Genomic DNA, 12,041 nt, shown 5'->3' on the forward strand with positions numbered 1-12,041 from the left:
TCACGAAGAGTTATGATGGCACCGTATTCCCGAAGGAAGTCCATGCCGATAATCCGCTGACATGAACAGTCGCGAAGAACGAGGCAGTTGAGTACAAACATTGACGCACGAATTTTCACTCTTGCCGTACAGTGACCCAGCGGTGTTACGTGTCCCCCAGCTGTTCGAATTTGTGTTCCATTCCACAGCGTAATCACTTTCCTGAGATATTTTGCTAGCCTCCCGCTGATAATCGAATAGTGTGCACCAGTGTCTTCCGAGGCATTGACCTGAAAACCGTCAATCGGCACAGGTATGTCGAGTGACACACGGCCACTGTGTTCAGATGTGAATGTCGGCGTTTCTTCGATACTGAGATCAATCTCTGACAAAATGCCTTCGGCATTGCGTGCAAGCGTCGATGCAAGGTCTTCCGCACTTTGAGTCCCAGCGATCTTGCCCCGGAGGCCACTGCCTTCAGTTCTCCCGACGCGTGCTCGAGGAGCATTTCTGTGCCGTCACCTTGAAACGTGGCCCAGCATCTGCGAATCTCCTCGGAGATGGTGACCACGATTGCCATCGTGTAAAGGGTGCACGCTGTTGCGCGAGATACTCTTCGATATCCTTTGGCCTTTGACCAATTTGGGGACAAGGGGAATTGACGAGAAAGCTGCGCTGTCCAAGTTGCTGGTATGAACATTCGCGGTAAATGTGACCAGCCTCACCGCAATGAAAGCAGAGGGGTCGTCTGTCCGGCGTACGCCAGAGATCAGGCTTACGCGTCGGTGCACGGCAACCATCGATGTCCAAACCAGCGTGCGCTGACTGAATCACGACTGACGGCATCATTGTCTGGATCGGGACGTATGGCATTGTCTTGATCGGGACATGTGACACTGTCTGTATTAGGACGTTCGGCACTGGCTGGATCGGGACGTATGGCATTGTCTTGATCGGGACATGTGACACTGTCTGTATTAGGACGTTCGGCACTGGCTGGATCGGGGCGTGTGGTACTGGCTAGATCGGGACGTGTGGCATTGTCTGGGTCGGGACTTCTTGACCAAAAAAAGGCGTGGCAGATCGCAAGGCTTTCGGGTACGTACGACGGCGACTGTCAGTAGACACAGGAGCGGATCCGGATCAACCAACATCGGCGGAAAACGATGGGCGTACAGCACCTGCTGGACCTCGTCACGGATTACACTGGTAATAGAACCGACACCGATTTGCGTTGTCCCGCACACTTTTTCCATTTCTTCGCAGACAACAGAGTGGATGACCTCGCGAATCCATTCGGGGCTCTTGCTCCCAGAGGTGGCGAAAATTTCGGGAGTTGAGGCAGCATTCACTTGACGGTTAAACAGGGCAGACAGTTGGTGCAGTACTTGCTCCAATGTTGCCGCTTCAGTAAGGAACTCAGCAACAGTCTTAGGGGGGGGGGGGGGGCTACGCACCACACCAGCAAAAAGTTGTTCCCTCACACCACGCATGAGGTGGCGCAACTTTTTTTCTTCTGCCATAGCAGGATCCGCTCGCTTAAAAAGCTGTGTCATGTCCTCGACGTACATCGAGACGGTCTCGTTTGGCATCTAGATGCGTGATTGTAGTACACGCTCCGCCCGTTCGCAGCGGTCGGGACTCCTGTAGGTCTCCAGAAGGCGACACTAGAATTCGCGCTTAGATGTCAGAACATCATCCCTGTTCAAAAACCACGTCTTAGCACTGTCCTTTAGGCAAGTGTACTCGTTCCAGAGCTTCGCGGCATCAACCCAGTAATTGATCGCTGCGACACGTTCAAACTCACTCAGCCAGTCGTCAACATCTTCATGTTGCTCTCCGTGAAAAGGGCTAGGCATGAGCGGGGTCTGGACGGTGTAGTAGATGGGCGTGGAAGGTGTCGGAGCTTGCACGGGATCTTGTGTTGAAGTCATAGTCACTGTGTCAGTAGTTGGTGTCTCAGGCAGTAGGCCTCGTTGGCAGCGGCTAACTCTGTGAACAGGAGTGTCCATGGGTGCAGGGCTTGTTTGTGTTCTGGCTGCTTGGGGGGGGAGGGGGGGGGGTCTTGGGCATCGGGTGGATCGTGAGACATTGTAACCAGCACCTCCACCAGTCTTGTCACGTTTGTCACGACAAATTTGATAATACGATAGTATGCGAGGGTTGTTGGTCAGCTGCCATCTCGCAATAAGATCACTTACTGCGTGATGCCAACAGGCAAAATGAAGAGTGTTTCACATTTGCCGTTGTTATGGCTACCAGTAGTGAGTGTGGCATCCAGTGGCTGTGGCACTTGTTTGTGATAATGCTTTGGCGAAGTAGAGGTACCTGAGCAGCTTGCCCTGCTTGTCTTGCAGGAGGCTATGGGCAGCAGCCCACTGGTGGACGATCCCCCGACCCCCCTGGATGATGAAGGCTCAGTCGACTGGGAGGAAGGGCCATCCCCACCTGCTGCTTTGGGCCCACGGCTGCTGCCCCCCCTGACCAGTGGCCAGCCATCGCCCCTAGAGCTGGCCGGCCGCACCCTGGAAGGAAGACCCCCATCTGCACCTTGCCTTCCCGAGCCCCTGCCAGGTCCACATGATGAGGACGAGACACCCAAACAGGTGGGAGCATGAGAAATCACTTCAGCATGGGGAAGGGGGGCCCTCTATGATGGTGCACCGATCGGCCGATTCTCTTCAGCTGTTCTAATCGGCGTGCTTTTCAGCAAAAGAATGTAAGGCGTCTTGCGTGCCTCACACGCCCGGCTGCCGCAAGAGGGCGCACCAACTTAAGATTCTGGCAGAGGCAGAAAGCAGAGTGCATGGTATACCAGTGTGTACATTGTTTCGTTTCATGGTCATTTTTTTTCAATGACCAACGTGTCTACCCCAAGCATCATAAAACTTGCAATGCAAATGGGTGACCATTAATGAATTGAATGCGAATGTAACCTGTCCACAGTTGTTGCAGCAACGGCAACATTCTGTCTAGATCTCGATGCTAAAAACAGTGAAACCTAGTTCATACATTTTTCAGTGGACTGGGGACGAAAAACTGCAAACAATTTATTTCAGCCAGGTGAGCCTAGGACTTCAAATATTCGAGAATAGTTGACTGCTGATTTTTCCGCTCACTGGAAAACCGCATCGCTTTTAATGTTGCTTTGGTGTGCACTATACCTGCAAAGGTAGGTAGTTCAGGGTCACAACGGCTTTGCCAAAACAGAAATCGGCTCACTCGACTGCCAACTCTACAGAATCTTGTGGCTGGTGCTCATCATTGTCATCGCAGTCACCGGCTTCGCTTGCTATCATAAGTTCTCAACAATCTCTGCGATGCTCTGGTGCTCCGACATCCTGACGGCAGCATCCACGGCAACGTAGTTGTCATACGTCATGCCCATAGCACCCAAACGCATTCATAGCCTTATAGAGCTCTCGCTCACAAGAGGCTGCTTCCGATTGTTTTAGCTTTGATGGCCGTCTACACTTTGTTGTTATACGGATGCCACACCTCGCGAATCACAATTGTGCAGTCGAGGTGCTCACTACACTCTACACCAAAGCGATGTAGTGCATGGCGTCAAGTACTGAAATTGTCATAAGCAGCTGTCCAGGATCAATACATGTGAGATGGCGCTTGACGATCGTCTTTCTGTGGGAAGGCTTCATGTTTATTATGACACCGGCATCGATTCACCGCATGGGGCTTTACGTATTTGGAGGAATAAAAAAAAACAACCTTGATGTTCCGGAGAAATGGCAAATCTCGAGTCAGCAGCATAACTGTCCAGGAAAAAGAGAACATTCCTGTAGTGTAAACTAATTTTGTAAACCAAGTATTAAAAAAAACTCATCAAACAGGTCATTCATGCACGACGGTTACTTGTGTAGGCATGGCAGCAGGCGAGGGTTCTTCAAGCATCGTGGGTTTTGATACTTGCCTATCTCCCACGATTTTAGTTCGTCCGAACCATCCATGTTGCAACAAAGGAGCACCATCAGTCAGTCTTTGCTGCGTTTCTTCTGTGGCACGCTTTGCCCTTCAGGCTTAATGGTTTCGATGGCTGCACACTTACCTGAAAAGTTTCTAGCTTCTCATGTCATTATTTTTGGTGCAAAATCAATTTATAACAACTTTATGAGATGAATGTCAGTGCAACTAGACGCAAAAATCTTACTTTTTCTGCGCCGAACCGTATCTTCGTTTGGAAAGTTTGACGCTAAAATATCTTGAAAAGACGGCTGTTCACAACAAACCATTTGCATTGTGCAGAACTTGCACACGCCCTTGTTGGGACTACCAGCTATCAAAGCTCTGGGAATTGTTCGCTTCCTAGACGAGTTAGACGCTGCTGACGATATCGCAAGCAAGTATCCCGAGATATTCCGAGGCACGTGTACCATATCGGGAGAACACACCACACGCCTTGTGCCACATGCGATCCCATACAGTCTTTCAACACCGCGACAGGTTCCTATTGCTATGAAAGAAAAGGTCAAAAAAGAACTAAACACGCTAGAACGAGAAGGAATCATACAGAAGGTAAAAGAACCGACAGAATAGTGCCACGCCTATTGTTCCTGTAATGAAGGTGTCTGACCCGCAGGGCGCGGGTTCGAATCCCGGCTGCGGCGGCTGCATTTCCGATGGAGGCGGAAATGTTGTAGGCCCGTGTACTCAGATTTGGGTGCACGTTAAAGAACCCCAGGTGGTCTAAATTTCCGGAGCCCTCCACTACGGCGTCTCTCATAATCATATAGTGGTTTTGGGACGTTAAACCCCACATATCAATCAATGAAGGCGTCTGGCACAGTAAGCATCTGTGTTAACTTGACTCAATTGAACCAGTCGTCAGACGACAGTCATCAACTGCCAACAATCGAGCAAGTTATGAGAAGCTACCAGGAAGCCAAAGTCTTCTCTAAACTGGACACGCATTATGGTTTCTACCAGATAAAGCTTCCTAAGGAATGTCAAAGGCTCGTGACATTCATTACGCCGTACGGGCGGTACTGCTACCGCAGGTTGTCGTTAAGGATTACATCTGCACCAAAAATTTTTCAAACAATGTTCCCGCAAGTTTTGGAAGGTCTGGGCAACGTACTGAACTACATGGATGACACTCTGGTGTACGATGAAAACCAAATGGAACATGACAAGCGGCTTTGTATTGTGCTCAAACAACTTCAACTAGCAGCTGTAACTCTCAAGAGGGAAAAGTGTTGTTTCTAAGTAGAACGGGTCGCATTCTTGGGAATGATCTTCGATGTCAACGGTGTGCGTTCAGACCCCAAAAAAGTAAGAACAATCAAGCATTTGCCAGACCCCAAAACATTGCTGAGGTTCGATTTTTGTTAGGCATGATGAACCACCTCGCAAAGTTTTTACCTGATGTCTGCTCCTTTACGCAGCCTCCTCAACTAAGACAGCGATTGGTTTTGGCGACCTCAACAACAGGCAGCTTTTGAGAAGATCAAGACCACTCTCAGCTCAGACTGATGCCTGGCAAGGTACAACCTTCGGTACTCGACAATTGCATCAGCGGACACGTCTTCACTAGGGATTTGGCACAGTACTCCTCCAGGGTCAGCCATCTGGTGAAAGACGTCCAGTAGCATACGCCTCCAGATTGCTCACAAAAACAGAGCAGAGGTATTCACAAATCGAAAAAGAAGCGTTAGCTCTAACTTGGGCTGCGGAAGGCTTTGACAAATTTCTAAGAGGCCTCACATTCCTATTTGAGATGGACCACAAGCCTCTCCTCCTGCTACTGGGTCGAAATCCTCTTGATCGTTTACCGCCAAGAATTTAAAGGTTCAGGATACGTCTTATGCGGTACTCGTTCACAGTTTCATTTTTCCCGGGAAAAAACATTGCTGCGGCAGACACACTTTCTAGGGTGAGAGTAATGAACATGACGCTTTCTGTCGGAGAGTTTTCTGAAGCAGACATTTCGGCTCACGCGAAGGGATTCGTTCAGTGTGCGTTCTTTGACGACATGCTCGAACGCATGCGCTCAGAGCAAGCAAATGACGAGCCCTACGGAAAGAAATGCTTCGAAGGGTTCACGAGGGACACCAGAGAATTACACGCTGCCGCGCAAGCGCGAAAGAATCTCTCTGGTAGCCAGGAATTAGCAAAGACATTGCACAAACGGTGGCCAACTGCTAAGCATGCGCGACAGAGCGTATCCAATTTTCCGAACCAATGATTCCATCGGAAACAACCAAGCTGCCATGGCAGAAAATCGGAATTGATTTATTTGAGATGAAAGAAGCTGTTTGAAGCTGTCTATCTTGTCGTTGTTATCACTCCAGGTACCCTGAGCTGGCCCTGCTGGATCGAGGATTGTCGTCGAAGGCGGTTATCCAGCAACTGAAAAGCTGCTTAGCCAGGCATGGGATACCGCCAACAATAATATCGAACAACAGACCACAATTCATCTCATTCGCGTTTGCTGATTTTGCAAGACACTATGGCTTTAGGCATATCACAACAAGTCCTTGTTACCCATAAGCTAACGGGAAAGCTGAGCACATGGTAGAGAATGTTAAAAGACTTTTGAAGAAGGCAGAGGACCCCTACATCGCCTTGCTGAACTATAGAAACACACCGGGCCCAACTGGCTATAGTCCAGCACAACTGCTAATGAGCCACAGTTTATGCTCAAAAGTACTGAGCATGTCGTCGGCGCTAAAGCCAGAAGTAGTAAAGGCTTCTTGAAAAGAGCAAGACGAAAAATGCAGACAAGAACAAAAGATGTATTTTGACAAACGTCATGCGGCGAGACCTCTTCCCTGTCTATCTATTCGCAGGCACTCAAGTATGGCTGAAAGACAGAGGGGCCGAGAGCACAGTCCTTCGTCCTTCCAAAACACCGAGATCCTACTGGGTCTAAACTGAAGGAAAAACTACACGCAGAAACAGGTGTCATCTGTTTTATCTCCCACATGAAGAAGAAACAAGCCCCGTGAAGACGGAGGAGCATCCACAAAATAGCGAGCCAACGAACGCGACGGACAAAGACATCGTAGCTACCAAGTCGTCTGACATCCAAGAGCCTCGTTCATTAAACGAAACTTCAAGCCCAGAGCAAAGAACGAAGCGATATTGGCGCGTGATACGAGCTCTAAAAAGACTCGGTATTGATGACTAATTTGTGAAATATTTTTCTTTCTTAGCACGCTCACGATGCTTATAAAATGGGGAAAATGTGACGTCATCCTGCTGCATTCCGTGGCCGCCTGTTCCTGAGACAAGCGTCGAGACACGCGCTATCTTTGTTTCCATCATCCGGTTATCACGGGAGTCATGTGACGATTTGGACTGTATATATTTCACGACGAAACGTTAAAGAGGGCTTATCTCCTTGGTCACGTTGGAACGAGCATCTGTCGATCACTCTGACGAGCTCTATATGGTCGACTGCCTGCTGCAATCAAGAAGTTCCGCACCTCCCAACTTTAAGAAGCGGGTGTGGCAATCGCTGGCGAAGAGCTCCAAGAAGAGCCACAGAATTGCTCAGGACGATGATAACGACGAGCTCGCTGTGGGTAGCCGAGTGGGTGCTAAGTGGCCAGGATAAAGCTAATGGACATTGGACCCGCGAACCGGGCGATTGCCAACAACGTTGCTGAAAGCGACCCTGTGTGCGATGGCACACAAATTTTGCGGCCTCAACAGTGAGAGGATGGCAAGGAGAAAACAGATATGAAGCTGCAAGAGATATCAGTCGTTGCAATCGTTGCAGTGACGGAATGGAAATGCCGTCTTATTGCTACAGGCACCAATGCCTTAGTGATGGGTGGTCAATGTAGAGTACGCTGCACGTTGACAAACAACAGAAAATAAATCTGTTCAAGGTGGACGTGCTTGCCGCCCGCGCAATGTGAGCTACTAGCAACAGGCACACTAATTTTAACGACATGTTCACAGCGATGAACATATTATGCGGCGGTCTCCTCTCCAAAATGTGGCAATCTTATGTTAAGGGGGGAGGTGGGTCTTTAGACAACTTTTCTTATTTTTAGTGCCAGCTAGATGAAAATGGGCAATCTTGAGCAGTTTTTTATGCTGATTTCAAATCTGGAATTAGTTTTTGATAGCTGCAATAGTTCATAAAATATTGATATCTGAAACCAAATTAGTTTCATACTCGTTACGGGGCTTTATGAAAATTTAGTCTTGCTAAACCAAAATCTGAATTCATGACACTGTTGCTAAAGATCTGCTGTAGGGGGTGATGCTATTTTTATTCATTCAGAAGCATTTTACATGAAAAAAAAAAGGATCATGAAATTACTATGAACATTTTTTTCTAATTAGCAGCCACTGCTACACCTAACTGTAAATTTCATGGGAGTGCACGAGTGATGAAAATAGCATCACCCCCCAGATCATTTCAATACGAATGAAATGATACCATATTTGCCATGTTTGCTCAAATATAACACAGAAAAAACACCCGTAAGGCTAAGTACGGTGTGCAAAAACATCGAACTGAGAAAAATGCATTTGAAGTTTCAACCCAAAGTAGCTTTTCTTGAAATCAACTTACCACAATACAAATGGTACTGTTTTGTAGCTCTGTGTTTTGTGAACATGGCCGTACTAAATGTGTGACTGCAGACTCTCAAAATAATAGTTCAGTGGCCACCGAAACGGCATGAGAAACTGTATTTACAACGCTGTGTGTCTGTTTCAGTACACAGCAAGCAAAATAGCACTTGAACAGCATGGTAGCAAACACTTGATTAGTATAATCAAGTGGCTCTTCCATAGACAGCATATCTACGCACAATGTTCCAGTCTAAAATGCAATTTTTGTCGGAAAATTGCCACTGCTGTCCACTGAAACTGCCCTACAGCATACCAGGACTGTAGGCCGAGTCTCTTGCTGGTTTGTGTCGCTTTGCAAGGCGGGTTTTTGTTGAACAGCTGTCAGTGTGCTTTTTCTTAGACTTCTCCAGCCTGATGTTGTCTTTTTCGAGGCTGCGGAGCACCGAGCGATCTCCAGGGCTGTACCCTAGTTTTTCCGCAATTCCCGCATTGCTCCTCGTGACACCTTGGTTGAAGCGGCTGACAGCTTCAGCCACTGCCCTTTCGACGCTGCGAAATGAGGCGTGCTGCGTTTTCGAAACCTGCTGCCAAATCACAGAGTGCAAGCTTTCACTGGGTTTCTGCGTGAGGCCGTCGCTGCACCTTTCCAGAAGGGCTGTCTCACTGAGGCGCGTGAACACGGGCTCCAGTGCCTCGCGCACAAAGTCGGGCAAGCTATGGTCGTGCGGCGGCAGCTCCTCATTGTTGGCCTCAGCCCTGTTGAATTTGCACCATGACTCGGGGCCTTCAGGACAAAGCTCATGCCTGGGTGTCTGGTCAGTGGATGACATGTGCTTCAGCGTGGCCAGCACAGCCTTCTGCATCCCTGGCACATCATGCTTGTGATTGCGCAAGGCATAACCATAGTAGGAGGCGATCTTCTTGATTTTATCCTGAGTCAGCCTGCCTTTACCACCAAGTGGCTGACCTTGAGCTTTTTTTTTGTCGCTCAGGGTACGCAAGGCTGCAAACATTCGTTTATGCACATGGTTTATGCAGTCTTTTCTTGCCACCGTGATGTAGCCGTAGACTTCATTTGTTGTGAGGGCGTGGTAGGTTTTGCTGTCCCCATCTGAAAGCATTGTCGTATATCAAAGTTTATGCTTTTCGAGTGACCGCTGGAATAATAGAAGGGCTGCTTCCACTTCCATTTGACCAGCCTTGCAATCAATATTTCTTTGGCACACAGGTGCATGATCACCAAGCCAGGCAGCCTATCCTTCGTCATTTCCTTTAGGTCCCAAGGTGCACCCCAAACAAAAGTTTGACAAGACAACATGGTCTATCACTAAACCTGTATACATCTCGATGATGCACCCGACACATATGTGTGAAGTGTGCCCACGGGTCAACCAGGTTCCATCATAAATCACGTCGATGTTCCCGGGTGCGTTGCCCAACTCCGCATACAAGTCCTTGATGCAAGCAACACTAGCACCTTCCCACTCGGTGGCAGTGGCACTGCAGGCTTTCTGCATTGTTTTCATGTGGCTTTGGAAGGTTTTGTGGTGCAGGCCTCGATGAGATACATTCATGGCAGCAAAAAAGTCCGAGAGAGCTGTTGCCCCCTTACCGATGCTGCTGATGGCCTTCATTGCACGCAAATTGACTTCAAAAGGCCTAATCTTGGCCTCACTGTCGCCAGCTACTCTTGGGGACGAAAAACGGTCCTCGCGGAAGTCGCAGTCACTGCACGAGAGCACAAGCTTTGAGCACAGGCCGCAGTCTTTTTTTTCCCCTCAAAAAAGTCATGCTTTTCGCGCCACACTCGGGGCACACGACGAGCCCAAACAACGAGTCTGTCGACTCGTGTCGGCTATGTCGACGATTGAGAATTCCGTGCCGTTTTCTTTGCCCCTGTCCTCCAGTTCAACGTCGAGTAGCTTGAACTTTCGTTCCGTCGCGCACTGTGATGCCAAGGTCTCCTTCAAATCCGCCGCATTTCTAGCACGCTCGGCTGTCTCCTCCGCACTGAAGAACATCGTGTCGACACGGTCTTGAATATTGCTTGAAGTACCAGGTGACCCAATAATGCGATCACCCGAGAAAATGCTGCAGCTAGGGCCAGGCGAGAGCACCCCCGCTGGCACCGCTTCGGCTACAACAGGTAGTTGCGGCAGCGTGCCGTCGTCGGAAAGAACTCCCTCGGCCGCATCAGGAGCTCTTGGCAGCACGATATCGTCGCCTTCCTTCCGTTGCGCGTTCCACGCACGCCGTTTTTTCTTGCCGTACGCTTGACGAGTCTTCTTTTTTAGCCGAGGGTCTCCGCTCACACCGGCCATAGCGTTGAAACGAAAGGCAGAACACCACACGCGCGTGCAACAGCAACCGCTGCGGCAGGCCGGCGGAGCAAGAAAAAAAAAAACGGCGGGTGGCCTTGGCCGCGCCAGCCAATGGGAAGCGCAAGACAGGGGGCTCGACTTGCGAGCGCGTGCTTTAGCCAATCGGCGGTACGGAAGTGGCTTTCAGAAAAGGGGCGAGAGTTGTCGTTCTCTTGAGGCGACGCCATATTGAGGGGCCGCAAAATGAGCACAAAGAAATCAGCTTCAAAACAGGACCAAGATGGCGGCGATCGGCTCCCTGCTTCGTCGTCGGTGCGCGCGGGAAGTTTGATCAAATATTCAGTGTTGCGAAGCGTTTCGCGACTACCGTGCCGTTTTGAAATGCGATTTTATTATATTTTCCTATTGAATTCAGTGTTGAAACTTTCATGGCAGGTGCTTATTGGTGCAAACATTCGAAAAATGCGGTTTTCTCAAAAACGATTTTTTGGTCATTTTTGACCATACTAAGACCCGAGTCCCCCCTTAAAAGGCAGTTAACACCTCTCTGCTCTTGCAGCCTCGAAATCGGTGAGCGAGTGCGCGAGTTTGGTCTGCGACATTTTACAGCTCAATCCGGACAAGCCGGAAAACATTGCTTCATCATACGACGGATCGCGGATGACACGCGCACATTCGTCACACATTGGTGCCAGTACCATCAACGAACTGATAAGCGGCCTTATCGGCAGACGAGCACACGGGGACAATTTGCAGCAGAACTTGATAGAAACGATACGCTCAAGCTAACAATCAGTCTGATTACATGCCCGGTGCATATGAACTGACTAAAAGTATGTGTGCCATGATATCTTTTCCTCAATAAGGCTAAATAAAGTTTTAACTGTTTTTTTCTCAGAACACAGATTTTGAACTTTTTTCTTGTTTGCTTGTTCTGTAAAAGTGGACCTAAGGCATCTAGAGCTATCATTCTTTTTGCACAGTGTTGCTAAATGTGCACAGAAAGCAACACTTGGAGCTGACTTCTTTGTGCAGCTACAATCTTTTTTATTATATATAAAGTTTTTTGTTTTTAATTACCATATTTACTCAAAAATAAGTCGGGCACGACTATAGGTCAACCCATACTTATATTGTTCTACGATAGAAAAAAACAAAATATCCGAATATGTCTACCAGTGTTTTTTGTTTTTT

The 12,041-nt window shown here is 48.6% G+C and overlaps 1 protein-coding gene across 7 annotated transcripts in view; it reads left to right on the forward strand.

Moving 5' to 3' along the window:
- Positions 1 to 12,041, forward strand: part of LOC119163012 (uncharacterized) — a 434,320-nt gene that overhangs the window by 302,856 nt on the left and 119,423 nt on the right. For all 7 annotated transcript variants that reach the window (XM_075882725.1, XM_075882727.1, XM_037414895.2 and 4 more), the window contains one exon: positions 2,337 to 2,585. In XM_075882725.1, the coding sequence (XP_075738840.1) occupies positions 2,337 to 2,585 (249 nt within the window). The remainder of the gene's footprint in view (positions 1 to 2,336; positions 2,586 to 12,041) is intronic.

The sequence above is a fragment of the Rhipicephalus microplus genome, unplaced genomic scaffold (assembly GCF_043290135.1).
Source record: "Rhipicephalus microplus isolate Deutch F79 unplaced genomic scaffold, USDA_Rmic scaffold_13, whole genome shotgun sequence".
NCBI classification, from domain to species: domain Eukaryota; kingdom Metazoa; phylum Arthropoda; class Arachnida; order Ixodida; family Ixodidae; genus Rhipicephalus; species Rhipicephalus microplus.